The following is a 22,494-nucleotide window of genomic DNA, read 5'->3' as shown; positions in this document are numbered from 1 at the left end:
CCAGCCCTGTTCCTCAGTTGCCCCATACCTCTCCTTGTTACGCTTACCTTTTAAAACAAGCATTTGCAATGCAATAGGTCTCGTATTTACATGAGTTTCGTGAATGCAGCACCTATTGCATTACAAATGCTAGTTTGTAAAAATACCTATGCTGCACTTACACTTTAATGTCGGCTGCACCCCTTTCCCTTAAACGAGCTGAGTCTAAGGAAAGGGGTGTAAACGCCATTAAAGTGAAAGCACGTTAAGGGGTGCTTTTACAAACAAAAAAAAGCTCCCCATTCCGCGCTTTCACTTTAATGGCGGCCACGCCCTTTTCCTTAGACTCTCCTTGTTTAAAGAAAGGGGCGTAGCCGACATTACAGTTCAAGTGCGGCATGGGGCAATTAAACAGAAATTAAATAAATAGAAAAAACAAAAAATGTGGCCGCGTATGGTGCGTCAAGTAAAACAAAGGCACGGCCGCAACTATCAGCGTGGCTTGCCATGCTATGTAAAAAAAATAATAAAGCTGTTGTGAGCGAGCGTGTCATGCCTGCAACAGCAGGTATGCGAAAACCATTAAACGAAATAGTGCTCGGAGGCTGTAATTAAAGCCTACCGACCAACAACACAAATATAATGGGATGTCCTCATAAGAGGTTACAAATAAAGACAAGGGGGTACTAAGTAGGGACTAACAAGCCTATTTACAAATCAGAAGCCAGCATTTATGAAGGACAATGACACGAGCCAATGACAAATATGGGCAGAGAGTGGGTGGGGCTTCAAGTGCATACTCTAATACAGCATGCCTCGCAGAGCAGCGCATACGCTGCCCAGGCTCGACCTAAAAATGTTCACTCCCCTAGCAGACCACTTTTCCTTTTTCTTCATTCTTGTTCCACCGCCCCCTCCCGCTAAATGCTTATGCTCACAGTTGCTTTACGAATGGCAGATGCTTTTATAATGCAGTGGCACTAGCATAGACGATCGCTGCAATCAGCTATGATAAAATTATGAATAACATTAGGGTCTTTTAGAGTACGTAAAGTAGTAAATCAGCAATACTCTTTTATGTTCTTTAACTTGCACCAGAACATCTAAATTTAAAATATTAAGAGAATATTCATAAACAACTGGTACAAACAGATAGTAGTGTGCTCTTTTTGTACTCTTATAATATGGAGCTGTTTGTTTTGGGGCCAATTCACAAAGGCATGTAAGTGTGCATGTAAGAGTATTCCTATGGTGCTACTTCTCATACGCCTGAATGCTTTTGAGAATTGGTCCCTTTGTGTTCTATACTTTCAAGATGGCCACTACGTTGTAATGCACAACATGACAATGCAAAGCAGCGACTGTCTACAAAGTAAAGAAAACATAACTTTCTATACTTTCTATACTCTACATTGGTGCTATGTCATTACGTTGCATGAAGAATTTATTTTAAATTTTTCTTATTTTCTATACTTTCAAGATTGGCGTCACTTTGCGAAATTATATTATGTGATGTAGAGTGGCAGTCATCTTGAAAGTTTAGGAAACTAAGGAGCCGATTACGATGGCGGATGGACTGGAGTCTGCCCGCCATCGTGGTGGTGAAAGGGACCGTCCGCAATACATGCGGCGGTCCCGCACATCCAATTAGGATGCGACCGCCACCATGGCAGTCGCATTCTGCATTTTAACATTGCAGCGGGTGCTGCTGACAGCATCACCCGCCGCAATGTTCAAAAAGCATGTTGTGCATTTCACTGCACTTACGTGGCAGGCACCACATGGTGCCTGCCACTTGGTGCAGTGAAATGTAGGGGGGTACCCCCCAGTGCACCCACACCTCCCCCCAACACAAGGGGGGCCCGTAACGGGCCCACGAAACCAATCTCCACCAGCCTTTCAATGGCGATTTACCCGCCATGGATAGGCTGGCTGGAGACAGCATCGTAGTTTAGCGGACGGTGCCATTTCATGGATGCAGACCGCTCCGCCAGGCAATTAGAACGATTGCCTGTGGCGGTTCCGTGGCACACGATCTTTACATCCTCTGTAGTCCGAAAGCGTTTCCCTCCGCCATCGTAATGTGGCGGGGGGAAAATGCGGTCCGATGGCGGAAGGACCGTCACCGCATGGCTGGCAGTGGCAGTCCTTCCGCAATCGTAATCGGCTCTATAGTTTCCTATACGTTTTGCATGGGCGGTCACTGTTATTGGTTTTCCCAATGCCTTCACATTAAAAAAGCACCAGTCATTGGCAAAGCTAATAGTGTTGTTCCCAAATCATTTACAAAGTGAGACTTATTGTCTTCGCCAGTGTTTGTGTTTTAACTTTTATTTTAGCTGCCCAGAATGGCAGACCCATCTTGGAACGTTAGATAAAAAAGGAAAGTGCTCAAAAGCAAATCATAGAGAAAGCAGCGAATTGGTAGCAAATTGCAGAGCTGCCACAATTTTGAAAAAGAAGAAAATACAATTAACATTGGGTTAGGAAAAAAAGCAGACTGGTCAAGACTGGGAGGGTCGGGGGAATCAATTAATGAGCTAATATGGGGAGCAGCACACAGGGTGTGGGGGGAATGTGAGAGAGGATGCAGCATACAAGGAAAGAGCATAAACACATTCACTGCTGTTGATTGCTAAAAGAAGTCCCCCGAATGTAAGCAGTGGAAGGATACAACTCATCCAATTAGGAACATTGTAAAACAGCTGTGCTCCAGTGAATGGAAAACACAAGCCCAGGAAGCAACGTCATTGAATAAGAAACAAGCGACAGACAAGAAAGTCAAACAGTTATGATTCACCTTCTACACCGCCAGCTCCGCTCCGCTGACCTTGCCCTCACCACCGTCCCACGCATCCACCGAACCACCACCGGCGGCAGATTCTTCTCCCACCTCGCGGACAATACATGGAATACCCTCCCCATCCACCTACGACAACCCTTAATGAGCCCTTTAATGTCTGGCTGGAAAGAGCTATACATAGAAAGCTGAGACCTGCGGCTCTGGAGCAGAGCCCAGTGACAGCGCGCCGGTCTCATGAGCGAGAGGAGCTTTTGGATGATGCTGTGTATCTGTAGGACTACAAGTTGTGCACATTTCCACCTCTGGTAAAACAGGCAAGACAGTGAAAACACTCCAGAATGAGGAGTTGAATAGTGATGAGCCGGTGCCTTTGTGGTACAACACCATCTTAAGTCTGAAAGAGGCTGCAGCTGCGCTAGGCTCCGCCCCCCTCCATCCCCACAGCCACAAAGGAGTTGGCAGCACTTCAGAGACAACCCTTTGTGAACATAGTGTGTCTCCTAAACCATTACACAGCGCGGAATGCATACTCTGCCCTTTATGGATACATTTTAATAATAAACGGTGCTTTCTCTTGGAGGGAGATGAAAGACGCAGAAAGCCCTGTGAGCTTCAAGTGCACAGGCCTGGGCGGTGCAGGCAGAAAGATGCTTTTCTTGTAGGCAAGGTCCTGGGGATATGAACCGGACAGGCACATATAGAGTCTTCTCTCAGCCATGTGGATGTGCCTGTGTCAGACAGAGGCCACTGTGCAATCATGAAGTTCGAAATTCTAAAAATACGTAGATTTTATTTTTGCTTCATTCCCCTTTCTTTTGGTTTGAGACAGAGGAACAACAATGTTATGCTCCAATCCTGGCCTGCTGCATGTATTACACAAAGTTTTGCACTGGCATATACAGTGGAGCAAGATAAACTTCTACTATTTTTTCTGTCCACGTAATTACCAGCTTTTCTGTACCTCAGAATGGGACAAAAATTTGGCAAAATCATTTTCTTCCACTCGTTAATTCATAATCTGCATTGTGCGAAATTACTTCAGGTCATTTGTTACCAGTGCATATTTTTTAAATACCACGGATCATATGTTGGGCCACATTATACATTACACAAGTAGTAGCATTGTGACTAAAGTGCTCTGTAAGGCTTTGTGAAGGTGTTACGCTCAACCCTTGTATGTTGTCTGGACGGTACTGTGTGTTTTCGGCAGGGAGCGTGAGACTCCTACAACCTCACTGAAGGCTCCCCCTTTAGTCTACTTTTTGCTGACATCGTAGTTGTGCTCTGATATCTGGAAACGCCCAAAATGCACCCCTTTTGTGAGAGTGGCACCTGCCCTCTCTACCCAGGGTATGTGCGTTTTTGGCATTACGCTCTCTCATGAGGGCCACAGGCCTTTTGTTACATGTATCCCCCTCAGGGGGCAGCCTCATGGCTTATCCTGTAAAACACTCCTTCAGTTCCTCATAACTGGAGTTCTGGGCCTTCATCATGTCCGAGAGATGTCTGTCTGTGTCCTTACTTGTGCATCTGTACTGCTGAGTGCTGGAATACACTGACCTCCATGTTTTTCATTAGAGATTCATAAGATGGCGTACGCCTGGGGCCAGACTGATATCCATCATGGCCGCTTCCTCCCACTTTCCTAAATATTTAATTCAGTTTTAGGTACGCACCTCAGAGGTTGCAGATTGTGCTAGGGCCCAGTTTTTCGGTGCCTATTTTTTATTGGAACAATTTGTGACGTGATGAGCCGTGTGGGGTTGCCCCTAAGATGAGCACTTTATTAAAACTTGCTTTTAACTAAGGTTCCAATGTAAGTTCCCTCTTTGCAGTAACTGTGTCACCTTCCCCGGTCCTCAGTCCTAGATAACGTACCTCCCTTTGGATTTGTGGTTAGGAATTGAGCGGTGTATCATGCTGGGACACAAGTAGGGGACGAGCCGAAACGTGTTTGACAGAAGCGCCCTCGCTACACGTAGCTTTTTTGAAACATTTGCCGGCACTGGCCACAGCATGGCCCGTTTCTTATTCGTGACGAGTGGGAACATCTTAAAAGAGTAACAGTACAGAAGTTACCAGAGAATGAAGAAATTTGCTTCCTTTGCCTCCTTCCCTGCCTCTCTCCCTCCTTCTGATTTTGTGAGTTTTTGCAAGTATCTCACAACTTTACACTAGTGGTTTGTATCATACATCTTTGCCCAAAAACTTGACTGCGTGTTCCTTTTGTCTAAACGAAGAGCACTATTTTCAAATGCACCTGTTGTCCAATTCACAAACCAGTTTGATCATCAAAGTACAAAAAAATGCGAGTTGCTGTCAGAAAACTGATTAACAGTTAGTGGAATTCTGTGCGTGTAAACACCACTAAACAGTGTAATTTCTGTGATTATGGAAGAATTTTCAGAGTAAAATGTTTACCGTTCGGGGCGGAAACATGCATGTTCCCAAAATAAGGAGCCTAGCCTTTTGCATTTGTATGATCCCAAGGTAAGAGGGAGTTTACAAAAATCCTATGTGCAAGTTGACACTTTTGTGAATCTGCATCATAGCTTTTCACAGCATCATTTTTATTACTGATTTTCTGTTCATTTTAGTTCGTAGCACTCAGAAATATACGGAGCTGCTGCTGATTCATTTGCAAATGATTGATTTATTTGTCCATTCATCGATTGATTCAGTCACAGTTATTATCTACTGTCGTAGAGAAATGTACTTTTGTGGAATAAATGACAAAACGCGCCCTATGTTTTAGCACGTGACAGCATAAAGGAATCCCTTTCAAAGTGCTTCTTGCCTCTTTGCCATAAGCTCCCCCTTGGGGTCCTTGTTTTCTCTTAGCATCTGTCTTTGGTTTAAACATCCCCAAAGACCGACGTTCTTGTTAAGTTTGGGTTTAGAATTTGTCTAATTGGTGACATGTTATTACTCTGCTACATGAACCCATAAGGACCTTTGCTGTACAGCATCGCTTTTATGAGTGGGGCGAAGAAATGGCTGACTTAGTGCAGCACTAACATGTTTGAAGAATAATCTGTAGAAAAATGCATTTAATAAACTTTTATTATGTTAACATATTTTTATTTTAGGATAAAAGGGAAATTGAGGCTTCGTTAATGTTGGGCCTGACACTGCGAGGAATACAGATTTTTCAGGTATGTTTAGCCTACACAGAATGTTACCAAAGCAGAGCAGACTTGTATGTTTGTTTATATTTAAATCCTAAGGGAAAAAGTACATGAAGTCAGACTGAAAAATAATGTCAGTGGTGTCCAGGAGAAAGTCCATACAAAGCGAGCCCTCTTTCCCGCATGGAATGGCACGCGATGTGGTTTACGCGTGCTGCATGAGGAGTACGCGGCCGCCTCGCTGCATTAGACGTGTCTTCTGCAGCGGGTGGCTCTGTCACCAAGCCAAGAAGCTGGCCCTACTTCATTAATCAAAAGGCATTTCACACCGCTGTGTGCATTGCTTCAGATTAAAAGGAAACTAGTGCAGTTATTCACTGTCTCAAACCTCTGCAGAGCAGCAAAGTTATTCTGGTGCTGGCCTTTAAAGAAACAAACATTGATGAACGTTGCCCCACCCGCCTATTTAAGAACTGGCTCGGGCTTCAATACTGAGGTAGGAACACCCGCCTTTACACAAAAGTTATACCATAAACTCTACATGATCACCTTGCAGGAGATGCATTTTTTCCTCTGACAGTAACACTCCTCCCTCTTCTTACCTTTAACTTAAGCTTTTTCGCCCCCGTCGCCATTATATAAAATATGTGCAATCAACGAAAATCTAATCTATGTATTGAAACACAATTATAAGATGTTATATCCCTATACGTGCACTTGACAATAATGGTAGGGTCCCAGTCGTTCCATTACAAGTATGTTTGAAGGTGTGAGGATTTTTGACATTGCTGAGGATGGTAGGAAGATTGTTTCACCATGAAAGATCTTGTTAGCCGGCCATAGTTTCCATAATAGTTAGTAGAACGTTTTGGCTGTCTCGCTGAGCCTCCCTAAGGGAGAGAGGCGTTCACGGATGTTCGTCCTGTGCCTGTTCTGCCCCATGGAATCCAGCAGCACCTCCTGGGTGAGGCCCAGTAGAGGTGGACTTTACCTGATGTTGCTTGTGTTCCCATTCATAGGAATCAAGGGCTTTTTGGGCTGGGGTGCTCATTTGGAGGGAGTTCATGATCAATGAACATATTTTTGGTCCCCTATAGTAAGAGCACGGATAGGCTAAAAACTCTTGGAACTGAATCTTACCCAGAGGAAATTTATTGGCTGAAGTATTTCCATTCCTTTTTTGTTGTGATAATCTCAGATGATCAATTTAGCCGCCCAGGAACTGGATATTTTGTTTGACTTTAACTCTTACTGTTACCTTTCTTTTTCTGTTTGGAAACATTAATCACTTTTAAGGGAACACATTTCCAACAGTGGGACTGAAGGAGTCATTCAACCCCCTTCAGTTCAATCTCCGATGGCTGGTCCGCTCATGGTTGCAAAACTATAATATAATTTACTCTGCATTCCCCAGAAAATATGCTGCAGTTCCTATGAATTGAGAAACTGGTACCCAAACTATGCCAAAGCTGGCAAAACACGATAGCATAATCCTGCTGCTAGCATCCACCCCTGGTTTCAAGTGACATAAAGGATCCCAATCAAAACATTATGCATGCTGCCCAGGCCCTTATGCTGCAAAGTCCATTGCATCCAGAAACCTAACTTCCTGTCTCACCAGGATTCGCTAAACATTGCTTTGAAAAGTGCTACATGTGAAGGAAGGTGTAATAGGATGCACGGGGTGTACTCTGGGATGCCCCAGCCCCATCACGGAGAATAGAAACGCACCAATCCAAATCAAGAAGAATCTTAACCAAAGCCCCTTCTGAACAGAAACAAGTCCCAGCACTGTAACTCAGTAGGTCCCATCTGGACATTTACTTTCCTCCTACATGTGAAAGGCAGACTATTGTCCATTCTACCAGAAGCAGAACACTCTAAGGTGCTCTTTAGCAGACAAACTAGTGCTTTGGAAAATACAGGTATAAATACCCAAATGCAATTCACTTCAACAGTGTGGCTCCATATCCAGTGCATCCTCAGAGAAAATAATATACTACCCTACAACAGATTCTGTGGGTAACATGTATTATTTATGAGTGTCCATTACCCACCGCTATCCCGTGGGCATGTCTCTTTTCTTTTCAATGAAGAAGTGTGAGAGATTGAAATACTTTGGAACATGGCGTATTAGGATTACTGGGCAAAACCGACGCGTGTGAACCACTGTACGGTGGTATTGCCTCCTTCAGAGGGTAGTTGTTGGTAAAGGGCAGCAAGGTTTGGGTGCATGGATCATACCTATCATAAGATGAACTATCATTAATGTCTTACTGTCTTTTTTATCATTAGACAACAGTGGAAACCAAACTGCCTAGGGTGTCTAAGAAGTGTGTTGTTTTGCTGTGCTGTTGTGTTAACCTGTGTACTCTAGTGCTGGTTTGTATGAGTTGGCAATTTAAGTGAGATCCTTGATTCTATATCATAGATATGGGGTAGATAAAGTGTCTCATCTTCACTAAGTTCTTTTACAAATTTTGTTTAACGGACGCGGCAGCAAAAAGGAATTTGTGCACAGTGACATCACTCGTATGCTGCAGTACCCAGAAAGCATCAGTCGATGGGAACACTGCTGGTCTATATTGAGCTCAAGAGCCGCAGAAATGGACTGAGGCTCTGCCTTAATATTACATGGTCTTATTCGAAAGACTGTGATAGAAAGCAAACCATCGGTGCGTAAATCTACATATTCATTTATATTGCGTGAAGGCCATTTTATGACGTGGTAGAATTAGAAGCCGACTTTGCAGTGCCAGATTTACTCTTCTTAGTGTTTTCAACCTAAGACGTGGAGAGCTGTACTTAGTCAAGTAAGCCCCCCCCCAATTTTGTAAATACACCAAAGTTCCCCAAAACTACTCAAATCTGTTTAACCTCTATAAGTTGGTGAGACTTGCAGATGTAGTTATTAGTGACTCTTAACTGTTGATGGGCGATCAAACTAATCAGGTTTTGAATATCATTGACCACAAACTCTGGTTTCTAAAAGGCATCCAAAGTCTTCCACAGAAATATCACAGAACAGTAATTGTAAATGCCATAACAGAAGCACAGGCCTATGTTTGTAGAGCTCCCTACATTGGAGTCTGTAAAACCCAGAGCAATGAACTGAAAACATCACACCACCAGTTTATAAATACTCACATTGATACACTGGCAGTCCTGCATAAGTCTTTCTTTTAAGATTCTGCTCTGGTTTCCTAGCAGTCATGTAGCCTCAGATCAATACTCAGTTACTGCTTGTATTAAACTAGTTTATGGAAGTAATTATCCCCATCACTCTGCTCTAAAGGAGGAGCAGTCTCCGTTCGAAGACATCTCAAAACTCGTTTCTCCATCCTGCTTTGCAGGACTTCTGGCTCACATTAAAATATAATTTGGTGCTCTGATAACCCCACTTCGGTGTTTCCCATTTTTTTTCCAAAACTTTTACAAAATTAACAGAAAGTCAATACTAGTGCAGGTTAAGTAATGAGGTAAAAATACTTACACGTTTAGGGTTGAACCTATAAGGTGTACCGAGTAAATATGAAATAATATATTCCTTATAACAGTACTATTGACGATTGAATTGAATTGAATAGGTACACCACTTATTGTTGGACCTCAAAAGGATCTTTAGGAGTTTTGTAGGCAAAGCATAGACTTAACAGACATTGCTTTGCACAATGGTCAATCAGAATGTTCCCACCCTGACTAGGCATTATCCATATAGATGATTGTGTTAACACCAGACTTCTTCAATCATCTGTTCTTTAAAAAGTTGACTTTCAATAGGGAGAGACGATGTAGCCTAACCAGATTCGAGGAGGTCGACCTCGAATCTGGGGAACTGGGTTCGAGTCTTGGCAACGACGCTGAGCGTCCTGTGATTCTGGGCAAAACACAATCTCCCCATGCCTCACAAAAATGAATATCTACTCATGTAACGCAACTGGTGCTATGTAAAGCGCTCTGATGCTCAATACCTTTGGGTTAAGTTTGCGCTATATAAAACTCCTTAAAAAAATAGATTTCAAATGCATATCAGGATGAAGTCTGAGAAATGGTGCATCGAATGATTGAATCTTGCTAACTGTGGTTTATTGTACTTCACAGATTGCAGATGATGAAAAGCAATTGCTCTATGATTTCCCTTGGACAAATGTGGGGAAGCTTGTGTTTGTGGTGAGTACAAAGAACCAATCTGTTCTGGAGTACAGAGTAACAAAATGTAACCTGTGTGTCTCTGTTAAGATAGAGTGAAAAAATGTTGTATGGAATACAAAATGGGTTCTGTCCACCTGTTTTAGCATTTGGTTGGACGTACACCATTCCAGTACTTTCCACTCTTGCATTCTGTATTGCCAGAATTCTCCCACAACCCGAATGCTCTCTGATCACTGTTGTCCAGTGTGAATTTCCAAAGCTTGAAAATCAAATCATTAGAACCCTGTATTCATAATCTCAATTGAATTGTGTAGTATTTATTATTTATTTTTGCTCTGTCATTAAAGCACTAGACTGGATATTATATTATTGTATTTGTTTGTTGACTGGTATTCCTGAGTTCCTCACACTATCTCCCTGAGAAGCCTGTTACAGCTCGCTCTTACCACCCTAAAAATCAAGTGTGAAAACGGTTCTACTTGGCCATGTTTGCAGAATCATAGTAGGACATACTGCAGGAAACCATTGGCAGATGAGCTCACCCACCACAGTGGTGGTACCCTTCCTCCAAATGGGGTCCAGCACAGCTGGAGGCAGCACACACAAAGTGCCCCTCTATTATTAAACACTTCCTTTAACAAAGAGTCGGACTGTTTAGCTTTGCCAGTGTTTGTTTTGCTAAGTTCCCGTGCCCTCAATGATGTCTGGAGATGAAATAGAGGTTAGTGAGAGGGAGCCCCTTAAGTTTAAACTTGGGTAACAGTTCCAGTTGAATTGGTATGCTTTCCTGATCTTTCAAGTCTCGCCTTGCTGCCTGTAATTTTGGAATTGATGCTGAGCACTCAAAGCCTCTAACATTCTTTTCTGTCTAGCTGCCAGGCCCGTTTTGCAGGCTTTTGTTTGGTGCCGGCTGCCCTTCTACCGAATAGCACTAGTAAAAATGAGTACACACAATGCTTGTTATGTTATATTGATTTTTATAGCACACTAATCACCTGAGAGGGTATACAGGTGCTTGCACAGGTGTGTAGGTTTGTGGTTTCTTAAATGCTTATACGAAGAGCCAGGTCTTCAGCTACTTGTATAACTTAAGAAGTGAGGGGGGGCTCTGATGCATTGGGGGAGGTCGTTCCATGTCTTGGGTGACATGTAGGAGAATGAGTCAATGTCAGATGTTCTTGTAGAGCGCGCATCTCACCGTGAGGTCTCATGGCGCTAGCGTGGCGCATGGCGTGACCTGTTTTGCTTTTTGCTTGTGGATGCGAGGAGTGAGATTGAGGCAGAGCATAGGTGTCTGGTGGGTTGGTGAAGTGTATGTATCTGTTCAAGTATTCTGGTCTTGTGCTGTGTAGGGCTTTGTATGTGTGAATGAGAAGTTTGAGTTAGCTGCACTTGAGAATGGGGAGGCAGTGAAGATTCCTAAGGTGCAATGTGATGTGGTTGCGGCGTGAGAGGTCGAGTATGAGTCTTACAGTGTTGTCCTGGAAGGTTTGGAGTCTGTGTAGGAGTTGTTTGAAGATTCCGGCGTAGAGAGTTGCCGTAGTACTGCCTGCGTAGAGAGTGTTGCCATAGTCCTGCCTGCTGGTGATGAGTTCCTGAGTGGCGGTCCCCCTGTTGCTCTGAGGCAACCATTTGAAGATTGTTCACAGCATGCAAAGGATGTGGAAGCTTGAGGTGCACACTGCATTGACTTGAACCCTCATGTTGAGCTTGTCATCTAGGATGATCTCTAGATTTCCTCTGTTTCCCATGGATGTGGGTGTTGGTCCCAGTTCCAACGGCCCATTGGGAGATCTTGTTGTCAAAGAGCAGTGCTTCTGTGTTGTCGGAATTGAGCTGCAGGCAGTTGGTTAGCATCCAGTCTGCTACCATGGTCATCCAGTTGGTGAAGTTGGTTCTGGTGTTGGTTGTTTTGTTCGTCAGAGACAGGATGAGTTGTGAGTCATCAGCGTAGGAGATGATGGTGATGTCTTATGAGCAGATGATGTTGGCGAGTGGTGTCATGTATACGTTAAAAGGGGTTGGGCTGAAGGACGATCCATGTGTGACTCCCTATATCAATTTCTTGGTCTCTGATGTGAAGGGTGGTAGCCTTACCCTTTGGGATCTTCCCCTATGGAAGGAACAAATCCATTTGAGAGCGGATCCATGAAGTCTCCTGATGAGAACGTTATGGGAGACAGTGTTGAAGGTCGCAGAGAGATCGAGCAGGATGAGGGCAGCTGTTTCTCTTCGGTTTAGGATGATTCGAATGGCATTGGCGGCCACGATAAGTGCTGTTTCGGTGCTGTAGTTCTCTCTCATTCCTGATTAAGTGTTGTCTAGAAGATGGAGAAGTTAGAGGTGGGTTATGAGTTGCTTGTTGATGGCCTTCTCAATTACTTTGGCTGGATAGTAGAGCAGGGAAATGGGGCGGGAACTGCTTAGTTGATGTGGGTCCGCAGTGGGCTTCTTGAAGAGGGCGTTGATTTCTGCAAGTTTCCATTCATTTGGGAAAGTGGCAGATGTGATGGAGGTGTTGCTGTTGTGGGTCTGGGTGGTGCTGATTGCTGATGTTCCCAGGGAGTAGATGTGGTGGGGGCATGGGTCTGTTGTGGCCCCGGAGTGGAAGATCTGCAGGATTAGCGCTGTCTTGTTTCTGGTGAGGGTTGTCTATTCAGTCATGTAGCCGTCACAGTTAGTGATAGGAAGGTTAGCAACGAGTTCTCAGGGGTTGGGTTGGTGTGCGAAGTTGCTGGAGATATTTGCAATTTTGCTGTGGAAGAAGTTGGATAGGTTGTCGCAGAGTTGCTGGGAGGTATTAATGTTGGTAACAGTGGCTGAGGGCAAGATGAAATCCTTAAAGATTGAGAAGATCTCCTTACAGCAATATGAGCGTCCTTCGATGCGGTCCACTAGTGCTATTTTCTTGGTGTCTCTTATTTGCTGGTGATAGGGTCTGAGTTCATCCTTGCAGGTAGTCCTGTCGGTGATGTCATGGCTGACTCTTCATTTCCTTTCTAGCTGTTTACAGTGTTGTTTGTAGACTTGGAGGTCGTCGGTGTACCAGCTGGCCTGCTTGTATAATCTACTATGCTTGTTGGGTTGGAAGGGTCTGAGGGAGTCCAAGCAGTTCTTGATACAGTTGTTGAAGATGTTGATGTCCTTGTCGAGGTTGTCTGTGGGCTAGGTTAATCCGTGCTGAGAGTGCTGACCCAGTCTGTGCCCGTGATTTTGCCCCAGCTGCGGATTGGAAAGCTGAACCTAGTAGGGGTGTTGACTTGAGGTGTGTTGATTTCGTAGTGGATGATGGCTTGGTCTGTCCTTATGAGAAGTGTGGTGGAGTTGTATTTGAGGCTGTCGCTTGTGGTGAAGATGGCTGTTTTGCTCTGTGTGTTGGTTCTAGGACGAGCTGGGTGAGTCCGACGTTGCTCAATCTCTTGAGGAGTGCTGTGGAGCAGAGGTCATTTCGGTTTTCCAGGTGAAAGTTGAGGTCACTGAAGAAATGTAGGCTGTAGAGTGGATAGTGGTAGTGATGGCTTTTCCCAATCAATGCCTACAGCTTGTAAAATTGAAGGTATAGTAACTAACTCGTAAGCAGGAATTTACCAAGACATGCTCCTCAATCATAAACATAAGATTGTGAAGAGAAGGGATGCCAGAAAGGGTCCATTTTACCTGAAACCTTTAGTGGTAACTCAAAATGCCTTATGCAGTAGTCACCATACACCACTGCCAATTTAAATAAAGAAATTGGTGGCACCCTTGCTTTGGCGAAGTAAAGCACAATGCTACATACTCCAGAGTCTCTAAACAAATCTCGGACTGGACTCACAGAGGGGAAATATGCAAAACTGTAACTCTGCAAAACATATCCCTAAACAGATTGCTGAAAACAGTTAGTTTTTTTACCGCCAGACTCTCAGTGGTGGTCCTGCAGCCGCTGTATGATGAGGCGGCTATTCGGACCACTGCGCCGGCTGCCCAGGGAAACGCCGTTCCGTGGCGCAGCGTACAGGGGTTTGCAATATGCAAGGCGGGACTGCCGCAGTCTACCCGTTATATTACGATTTCCCCCACCGCCAGCCTTTTTATGGCAGTGAGCCCACCATGAAAAGGAAGGTGGTGGGAAAATAAAGAGGGCCCTACAGGACCCCCATGTCCCGCCGTCATGAGGATGCATTCAGGGGGGCACAACACCCCAAGGTCCAGCATGGCATGGACATCACATGCCGTGCTGGAACTGCTTTTGCGTTCCAGTTGCGGTGCCCATTTCCAGGGCACCGCCACGGGAACGGCAAAAAATAGACCGCCAGACACTAGTTAAATTTGTAGTCTGGAGGGCGGGCCATGCACGGCTTTGGCGGAGCTGTGCCAGGGCAAAGCCGATGCAGCACCGCCAACGTCGTAATCAGGCCCTTAGTCATCAGGTACACGTTGGAAAAGCAGAGAGTGTCAGCACTTTGAAGCCTAACTCTAAACCCTTCAGAGAAAGTGCATGAGATCAACAGAAAATTAAATGCATAAAGCTGACAGATCACTAGCACCGCTTCTGCATCTCACCCTTAAGGTCCTGTCATTGGATAATTTTTAAGCTGTTTAAGCGTGCAGGATAAATTATTAACCGAACACGCATTCCACTCAGCACGGCTTGTCAGCACTCGCATGGAATATGACAGTTTGAATTGCTGAATATGGAGCAAAGCCTGACTGTTCAAAATGCAGGATTCGGTTTGTTCCAGAGACGAACTGTGAGCTGCAATGTGAAGAGACTGTGTTGAATATTTCAGACAGGGCTTCTTGCTCTTTCTCAGATATTGCAAATCGCTGTGTTTTTTCCTGATCTTGCGTCAAGTGGATCTCTTTTAGTGATCCCTTGTTGAGCATCTGTAAACTGATGATTTGTTTCTAAAGGATACGACTTCCATCTTTATCATATTTAAAAATACATTTTAGAAATCATGGAATTGTAGAAAATGCCTCTGAAACATTTTTATTTTAGAGACTTTTTCTTTTTGAAGACCACAAGGGCCATCAGTGTAATAAAGTTTATTTCCATTTACTCGTGCAATTCATCCTATTTTCAGTTTTGGAAATCAAACCAGAGCCAAGTCTCACAAATTATGCAGAGTGTTTACATTTTGTTATATATATACCGGAGTAGCGTGCTACTCGCTAAAAAGGTGCTTCAACACCCCATCATGGTTAGCAAGCGCTATATAAATGCAAACCTCTTTCCTTTTTCTATCCCGCTGCTACCCTTCTCGATCCAAAAAACTGAATAACATATCTACCACTCAAATTACTTTCATATTTCACTTTACTAATTTTCAACACTAATCCTTTATGGGTTTCGGAGTAGCTTGCTACACGCTGAAAAAGCGCTTTGACGTCTCGTCTGGGGTAGTAAGCACTATAGAAATGCAATTACAATACAATACAATACAATACAGTATACATGCTGTTATATTTGACAGTGACATTAACCTATCTTGTTACTCATTGGCCTGTGAGCGAAGTAGTGAGTACACACAAGAGGAGCGTGTATGCTGATGTGCACACAGACCCATCCTCTGCGCACGGCTTTCGTCCAGTCTGGGCCCACGCGGTGTACTGACTGCTAGCCTTTGCTTTGCTGGAAGGTGCTTAGTGTAGGGGATCTCAAGGTACTGATTCCTCACACAGGAGCCCAACATGACAGCGGCAAATGCAGCCCTGTATCCTCTTATCAGCCCACAAGCCCAACTGCAGACAGCTAATCCTTGCCTAGAAATTATCCAAAAAGTGGCAGAAATAGGCTGCTTACAAGAAACAGCTCAACCTCTTTGTGTGAGGATTTATATGCTATATGAAGGTTCAGCATTCCTTCAAATTCAGACATATGGTGGTTCTAAAAATATAGAGAGCTGTATCTTTGGAAAAGGCTGGGATTATTTCGAAAGTAGACTCTAAAGTGTATTGGGAATTTTTCAAGCAGTTAGCTGAACAGATTGACATTTTTTAGAGTTTCTAGGGGCATTAGACGTTTTAGCAAACGAACAATTCTGGAGTGACTCGGAGGCCACTCAAGAAGAAACCACTTACCTTCTTCATTATTTCTTGCATCAGTTAAAACATAATGTGGCAATATTGAATTTTAAATAAATGTATTCTAACTCATCAAAAACAGCTTAGCTCTCGAGACAGGAGAGAATAATTAGGGGGTCCTATAGCATTTGACTTGTGAATGAAATATATACTTTCAGTGCGAAAGATGGGTGAAGAATAGAAAATAAATGCTCCATGTTTTTCAGTTAGAATGCTCTCTGAGGTGGTGTCAAGATGCTACTGGAGTGATTTGCTTGTTCTGCCCCGCCGTGTATCTTCTCTTCTCCTGCTTTTAGACACCTCCCTTTTCACAGTGGTCCTGATGGTTTGTGTGTCTGTTTCCATCCCCCTTTTCCTGCAGGGTAAGAAGTTTGAGATCCTACCAGATGGTTTACCGTCCGCCAGGAAGCTCATGTACTACACCGGTTGCCCCATGCGCTCCCGCCACCTTCTTCAACTGCTCAGCAACAGCCACCGCCTGTACATGAACCTGCAGCCCGTGCTGCGGCAGGTCAGGAAGCTCGAAGAGAATGAAGGTACCTGCCTGACTTCCACTGGAGATTAACATTATCTAGTTCTGAAACATTGCACTGAAATGCTGATTTCATTCTAATCCGTGCTGAGACACATGCAGACCCCCTGCATTTGCTTGGGTAGCTGACTGTGTAGGCACATTACGTAGTCATACGCATGCACCATTCCAGGTAATGTATTACAGCCTTTAATTTGTAAAATACCACACAAGCTTACTCATTAGAGAGTTCATCGTAATAGTATAGCTTGGGCAATTCAGGAGAAAGGCACCAGGTACAATTAAAAAAAATGGTTTGATGCATAGAGTTACTGCAAAAAAATGGGAAACATATTTTTTGCATATTTTATTGAAAAATGAGATTTGATTTCACTAATGCATGGAAGGAATGAAAGTTAGCATAGAGCACTACAAGTTCAGTTGCGTCTCACCCAGCGTAGGCATAAGTTAGCTTGTTAAGGCCCTGTTTGGGATGCCTGTGCTCATCATCTGTATGCCAATTCATTGCAAGGCCCTCGTATTATGCAGGCATACGATTGGATACTGCAAAGCCTCTATTAGAAGACTAAGCAAGTTGAAAAGTGAACTTAAACTTGACTTGTGCTTTGTTGACATTGAAACTGCAGCGCTAAACAGATCATTACTGAGGTATTATCTGGGCGACTAATGCAAGCATGAGACAAAGGTGTTCTTTCATAAATAAAGGTAAAGGATGCTAGGGACCCCCATGAGGGACTGTGTAGGGGGTTTAAGCAGATTTTGGATTGCAAAGTATATCTAAAGTATTCAAATCACCAAAGAATCAATGTAGGCAGTGACTGAGAATAACAAAATAACCTATTTAAGTGCTGGCAAACAATAAGAGGAGTAACAGCCTTAGGCAATCCAAAAATATTTTTTGTCACCTGTGGTAAAGGTCTCTGCGGGTTTTCAGGTGGACCATTGGTTTGCATCAGTCAGTACAAGGCGGCCTGTAAGGAAAGCAGGTACTAAATCAAGGCAAGCATTGCAAGTGGCAAGGCTTTAAGGTATTATCTAAAGGTAACAGATAATAAATGAGCCATCAAATCTGTTAATATTACCATGTTCTAGGCCCCAGTGGACTACCTAGAATTGTCATTGATGAAATCTAGCTAGGACATATCTATCTGTGTATAAATGGATACTGGAAAAAATGTTCGCTGTTGCCAGATTCACGAGTGAACCTATGTGTAAGTGGAGTGCCGAAACGATGTAGGTTTCCATAGGTTTCTCTTGTTGTTGAATAGGCCCATTTAAATGGTATGACTGCTAGGCCTGGGCAGTAAATTCTGCTCCGCTCGCAGAATTTGCGGAATTTGGGTAATTTAGCGTTCTGCGCCAAATGCGGAATTGCCCAAAACTCCAAGATCTGCTGCTTCGCGGAATTTTTTGCTTGTTCGCGCTTTCAAAATCCATGTTCGCAAGATATTTATCCCCGAGCACGCAAACAGCATTCGCGAACAGGAAAAAAGCATCATGAACGGGTAGAACAAGCAATTCCGCATGTTTTTCGCGGAACTTTTGCGTGCTTGCGGAGATTTTTTACCATTTCGCGGAGCTTTGCGGAGCACGACTACACAAATTCCGCCCAACTCAAGAAATATATCAAATAATAATAATAATCATAATCATCTTAACATTAATCGTAATAATAACCTTTTGCAATAAAGTGCTTTCTGGTGTAGTTTTGCTATTTTTGTGTACTGAGTACTAGTCTCTCAAAAAAGGAATAGCTATGATTCTGCCAAAAAGCTCTGTGCATTGTGCAGTGTTTTATGATATTTCCCATTGCACAAGCAAGGAGAAGGGCAATTTCACTATTGCTTGTGAACCTCTGGGCTGCATTTGATCCGATGGCTAAGCCAGTATTAACTCTAAAAGTGAAACCTCTGTATGCTGCATAGATTTCCGAATGTGTTGGAGCTCCTGCATAGTGCTAGCTGGACACAAATGCAACTGACCTTTCGGGAAAGGTCATAGTCTGAATCTCAATGAGGAATTACTTCACGCAGGGCTGCGTGCTTTCTCCCTTGCTTCTCAGCATGTCTTTCTGATCTGCCCTGCCACATGGTTTTCCTTTCACTTCGTCCGAGCAGTCACATTAACACTCTTATGTATGCAGACAACCTGGTAATGCTTCATGTAATGTTGATTATCCTAAAAAAGCAACTTAATGCTATGGAAACGTATTGTTTTCAGTATCATTTGGTATCAATTTGTTCTTTGTAATTCCAGTAACTTAGTTATATGGAGTGATTTCTTTCCCCATGGGTTCATGTTAACCTAGTAACTCAAGTGATGTTCCTTTTGCATTATTAGTTTTGTGCAAGCAGATCCTCTGTGGCAGTACTCACTTTGAGACTATGTCTAACAGAATGCAAACATAAATTGATTGTGAGAATTGACCTCTGTCCCTTGCTTCCTGTGGGGCCTCTCCACTTTAGGTAAAACAGAAACCTCTCACCCATATACATTTGAAAGACCTATCTATATTTCTTTTGAAGTTTGGATGGGTTGTTTAATTTTCTGCTTTTATCTACAATGGCTTAGTTCATGAAAACCTGTTTCAGGTGTTGACTGTGGTTAACATAGAATGAGGTGAGCTTGTAGACAGTAGGTATGCAAAACGGCAGATAACATTTGTCTTTCCTCTGGTATTAAACTCACTTACTTAAATTACTTGATACCCTACAGTTCCTGAAAGGAAACCTTTACTTGCAGGCTGTTCAGGAAACTCCCTAGTGCATTGCCTGTTGTAATGTTGACAGCCAGTTTAAAGGCCACAAATTGTTCTTTTGTAGGATGCACAAGACACTAAGCTGGAGCGAGGCCAGATAGAAACGTGTTTTCTGATATTAAAGAAATAGGTTCCAGGCATGGGACTCAAAATGGATGTAAACTGAGAAAAAAAACAATTCCAACAATGCTAAGAAATACACACGAATCGGTAATATAAAAAGGACATACAGGATCGCAGAAGTTAGCAGTTTTTTAATAAAATCATTAGTGAGTTCAACAACCAGGAAAACACAAAGCACAATTCTGCTTTTGTGCTAGAACTCCGTGAAGCTGAAAACATTTTGAGATTGTTTCACTAAGAATCAGTTTCTGTGAAGTTTATTGACACTTGCAAACTGTTACGACGTTTTTCCAAATATCATCTTGTGTGTGATCCTGCTTAAATGGTCCCATTAGACCAGCTAGTCATAGTCTTGTCTGTGCCATTTTTTCTATGTTAGACCACTTTTTAATTTTTATCTCAGTAGGTGAACGAGTCAAAGTGGTGATGAGCAACCAAGTTTTGCAGCATGAATCCTTTTCTGGATTCACATTGTGTGCATTATTCCTCCATCTAGTGGTTGGGTATTGAAACTTCATGTTAGTCTTCTTTTCCTCACTCTTTTTTAGGTCTCGCGTGAGCCAGCGCTTTAGCGCTGCTCTCGCGAGAGCTTTTGTAAAAGGGGGAAATGGAAGTGCAAACTAGTGCTTTTCAGGCCTCCAAATACAGTGCATGTACGCCGGGCGCGCGCACCATTTGGCAGCCTGAAAGCACTAGTTTGCACTTTCAAATCCCCCGTTTACAAAAGCTCATTTCGCGGCCGCTTTGATGAGAACATCAAAGCTGCCGCGAAAGTGCTCACCATTTGCCACCCCCTCCCTTATCCCACTTCCCTCACAATGGCGACAGCTTGTTTACAATGTTGGGTTGATTCTTGTGTGGTAAACTGCCTATAGTAGCCTAGAGACAACTTAGCTCGAAAACTGAAGATACCTGACGTGCATATATACAATGAAACCAGAGGCTGCAGCAACTCTATCAATAAAACAGAGCGACAAAGGGAAGGGATTTTTACCGTAATGAAGCTATATTACGCAACGTGGCATAGTAGCGTAATCTCTGGCTTTTCATTTAACAATCAAAATGTAAAATGCTGAAAATCACATGAGATTACGCCAGTGTAAGCAACATTTCACCCAGGGTTAGCTACAATCGTGCTTCTGAAGTGCTTGCTTTTGACATCTGATGTGCCAGGAAAGTCATGAATTTCAGTCCTGACAACACGAACGGAGACTTTCATCCTCCAGAGTTCAATAAATTGAGCAGCATAGGAATGAAAAAACTCTAGTATGACGTACTATTTAGAAACAAGTTACTTATACGTTTAGGTACAACCAATGTGTCAATTTAATAAACAGCTGAACTGTATAAATAAAGAAGCATGTTTAAAAACAGTGATGATGGCTCTTAGAATTTTCTGTTTAAAAATATATTTCAAAACTGTGACATTATTAAGTGCATTACTAAGTGGTTTTAGACAACAAGTAAATAATAGCATGTTGAGTCCTTTATCACTTTCAGCGCATTTGAGAGTAAAATATGCCTTAGCTTCCTGAAAGCCAAATCTGTTGGGCCTAGTCTTGTTAGTTATATGTTGCCTAGATGAATGATACGACGGGCTTACACCCCAGAGGGCTTACAGAATTCGTAACTGGCTTCACTTGTTTTTATCCAGGTGGCATATGACATGGCCCAGCTCTGCACAGATTGTTACAATAGACGTCTTTCCAAGGTGTGCACCAATAGTGTGCAACAGGTTAAGGGTGAATTCCTATAGCATACGAGGCACGTGACCATAATATGCATATGTACATCACTGTGGCTTATTGGGAACACCCTTTTATGATGTATGTATATAGGGCAGTAAAGGGGTTAAGGGCCTGATTTAGTTGTTGTAGGATGGATTACTCTATCACAAACACGACGGATATCCCTACTGCTGTATGACAGGTGCCATAGACTATAAAACGTTTGTAAAATTGAGTTAATAGTGTTTGGGTTGAGAGAGGAACTCTGAAAACATCCCCTCTGATCTGATTTCATGGCCAGTGTCCTGTCCCAGCTCAAACAATTAAGAGGTCTCGGACTTATTTTAGACAACCAGTTAACCAAGATTCCACAGGAAATGCATGTTACAAAGTCCAGATTTGTTCACCTCAAACTATTAAAGGAGGCACCGAAACAGGTATCTCTTATTTATAGCAAGTGTTTACATAAGCCTTGGCTACACCAATGCCACATACCCGAGAATGTGGCTAAATCTTCTTAATCTACTATGGTGAATTCAGAACACTGCCCCCACATGCTCCCAGAGTGGGCAATATAGGCCATGACCCACAAGCCCTGCCATGGTACATTGGCACCGGATTGAACAAGGATTGGCAAAGCTTACAGGTGTGGCTTGCGTTTTGAGTCGTGACTTCAATATTTTAACAAGCATTTACATTGCAATAGGTCTCGCATTTATGCGAGTTTAAGTTATTGCCATTGTAAATGACAAAGCCTTTTATTTATGTTTTAAAAACCAAAACATAAATAAAAGGCATTGTCATTTACAATGCCAATAGGTCAAACTCACGTAAATGCGAGACCTATTGCATTGCAAATGCTTGTTTTCTGTGGGCGTTAACTGTAGCAATTTGGTGCAATGTCCATCCTTGTGTGACATCAGAGAGTCGTCCCCAAAGCGTCTGTGTGTACTTGCCGTCTTCAGATTCTTTTTTCCGCCATTTGGTCTCGAAACAGTAGCTGAAGCTCTACAGGTGGTGAAGGAATCAACAAAGATACTATGTAATTAATGTTTTATTTTTAGTTTATAAAACACGGACCTCGGTCCAAGGTACACTTTATAGAGAGTATTATTGTAGAGGGAGCACCTCAAACATGAGATGTTTTACACAGAATAGCTAGATATGATTAGGATACTTGTAACTAGAACATGTATCCGGTGTATTATGCAGCAGCACACTTATTA

General features: G+C 43.1%; 1 protein-coding gene across 4 annotated transcripts in view; it reads left to right on the top strand.

The window, feature by feature from the left end:
* The window catches only part of FRMD6 (FERM domain containing 6), a 1,098,768-nt gene that overhangs the window by 1,054,720 nt on the left and 21,554 nt on the right, over positions 1-22,494 (top strand). For all 4 annotated transcript variants that reach the window (XM_085626961.1, XM_085626960.1, XM_085626962.1 and 1 more), the window contains 3 exons: positions 5,872-5,937; positions 10,012-10,080; positions 16,490-16,664. In XM_085626961.1, coding sequence (XP_085483087.1) covers positions 5,872-5,937; positions 10,012-10,080; positions 16,490-16,664 — 310 coding nt within the window. The remainder of the gene's footprint in view (positions 1-5,871; positions 5,938-10,011; positions 10,081-16,489; positions 16,665-22,494) is intronic.

Source organism: Triturus cristatus, chromosome 9 (assembly GCF_964204655.1).
Source record: "Triturus cristatus chromosome 9, aTriCri1.1, whole genome shotgun sequence".
Classification (NCBI taxonomy): Eukaryota; Metazoa; Chordata; class Amphibia; order Caudata; family Salamandridae; genus Triturus; species Triturus cristatus.
The sequence above is the reverse complement of the archived record's forward strand: the minus strand, read 5'-3'. Positions and strand labels throughout refer to the sequence as shown.